Raw genomic sequence first — 1,866 nt, forward strand, 5'->3', positions numbered from 1 at the left:
TATTACTTTACCAGCCAGATCTGGTCTTACCACGACGCGTGCCCAAGACTTCTTGGGCACAGTTCCTTACGCATGTTCTTAAAGCGTTCCATCTCTCGTTCGTACTTACCCCTTCGTTTAGTGGTTGCATCTATTCCCGGGTGGCCTGTTTGTACAACTCTCTTGCATCCGTTCTTGTTTCAGGGAGTCCGTATTGAATCGAGTCTGTGCGTTGTTTCCGCCCCTTGTACTTGGGCGAGTACATCGGAACACTGCACCAACCAGGTAGTGATCTGAGTCGAAAGGCCAAATCCGAAATGTTCTGACGATTAGCAGTCTCGATTGATGTCGCCGATCAATCAAACCGTGATTGGATTGGAAGTAACTCCATCCGGGGACACCCACGTGGCTTTGTGGATGTCCTTTCACGCAAATTTGCCACTTCCAATCACCAGGTTCCTTGCGGATGCAAAATTGATCAATCTGCAACTATTATCGTCACTTTCTCTGTGTAGACTGATTTCTCTTTAATGGTAGTTTCGGTAGACGCGAAAGTAAACACATTTGCTTCCTTTTATTTTACATTTCATCGTGCGTCGTCTGATAAGCACGGACCGGTTGATATTTTTCTGTGACGTTGTTGAACGGAGTGTTTTGTGCTGGAAGCTGTTGATTCGGTTCACTCTCCTTCACCGAGGACGCCGTCACCGTAGTCGCAGAGGCTTGGATACGAAATGGGATCGCCCGGCGAGATCGGGTGTTGATGCTGGGTCTGGCTTTGTGACGCGCTGTAGCAACGGGCAGGTTCGCGAGAGATAACCGGTCACCTCACATATCTCTTGTTTGCAGATGCTAAAAGTGTAAGATAAAGCTCTGTTTGAGATTTTTAAATATAAGCCTCTGCACATCCCGTGCGGACTGTCATTGGTTGGTGACCGAAAACTGAGTTTGGCTTAAAAATTTGAAAGTTAGTGAGACAGAGGCTGGTCTGCTCGAAAATGCCGCGGGCCTTCCTATTGGCCCTGTTGGTGGGACCAGTGTTTAGTTCTATTATCGGTAAACTGGCAACGATGTGGACGTAAGGTTAACGGGTTAATTTGTGTTTAAACATGTGTGGCCTACCAATTTGTAGATCATCAAAATTACTACTACTCGCGTCAGCCGGCCCTCTTTCGTTTGCTGATCAAACACCGCCTGTGGCCCAAGAATGAAACGATCGAGTACGAGAAACCGGAAATGGACCGTGACGCCCCATCGCCGTTTATTTTCGGTGGAGACTCTGCTTCCATTGATACCTATCCGTACCAGCTGTCGCTGCGCCACGAGGGAACGCACATATGTGGTGCATCGGTCATTTCCTCACGCTGGGCATTGAGTGCAGCCCACTGCTTAGATGATGCCACCTATCCGGCTGGAGTAAGTGTGCAGAGAACGCGACGTGCGTAGCGGGTTTGCTCACAAAACTATTTGCAGATAACGTTCCGAGGCGGGACTCCGCATCGCCTGGCTGGTGGCTATATTTTCAACGCGGACGAATACTATCTGCATCCGAAGTTCGATCGGCAAACGTTGGATTACGATGTGGCGGTAATACACGTGACCGCATCCTTTTTCATTGACCGCATCCAGGCGATAGCATTGGCGGACACCTACACGGTGTATCCTATCCCGTCGACCGCCACCGTAATTGGCTGGGGCACTGCGGAAGGTGGTTATACGCCCCTCATACTGCAATCGCTGCAAGTGTACCTTCAACAGCGCTCGTTGTGTGCGGCGTCGTGGATAGACCAGATAACGGAACGGTAAGGATGCGCAGTTCGTCCTCGTGGTGTCCGATCGGCCATGCTTACAGCCTTTCTCTCTTGCAGCATGTTCTGCGCCGGTGGC

At 50.2% G+C, this 1,866-nt stretch overlaps 1 protein-coding gene across 1 annotated transcript; it reads left to right on the forward strand.

Annotated features, from left to right (window-relative positions):
* Positions 1 to 977: 977 nt before the first annotated feature.
* On the forward strand, positions 978 to 1,785 carry LOC128276786 (trypsin 3A1-like). Its single transcript, XM_053015245.1, has 3 exons — positions 978 to 1,035; positions 1,112 to 1,395; positions 1,453 to 1,785. The coding sequence occupies exons 1-3, from the start codon at positions 978 to 980 to the stop codon at positions 1,783 to 1,785; spliced, it is 675 nt and encodes a 224-aa protein (XP_052871205.1).
* Positions 1,786 to 1,866: the final 81 nt, after the last annotated feature.

The sequence above is a fragment of the Anopheles cruzii genome, unplaced genomic scaffold (assembly GCF_943734635.1).
Source record: "Anopheles cruzii unplaced genomic scaffold, idAnoCruzAS_RS32_06 scaffold02442_ctg1, whole genome shotgun sequence".
NCBI lineage: Eukaryota > Metazoa > Arthropoda > Insecta > Diptera > Culicidae > Anopheles > Anopheles cruzii.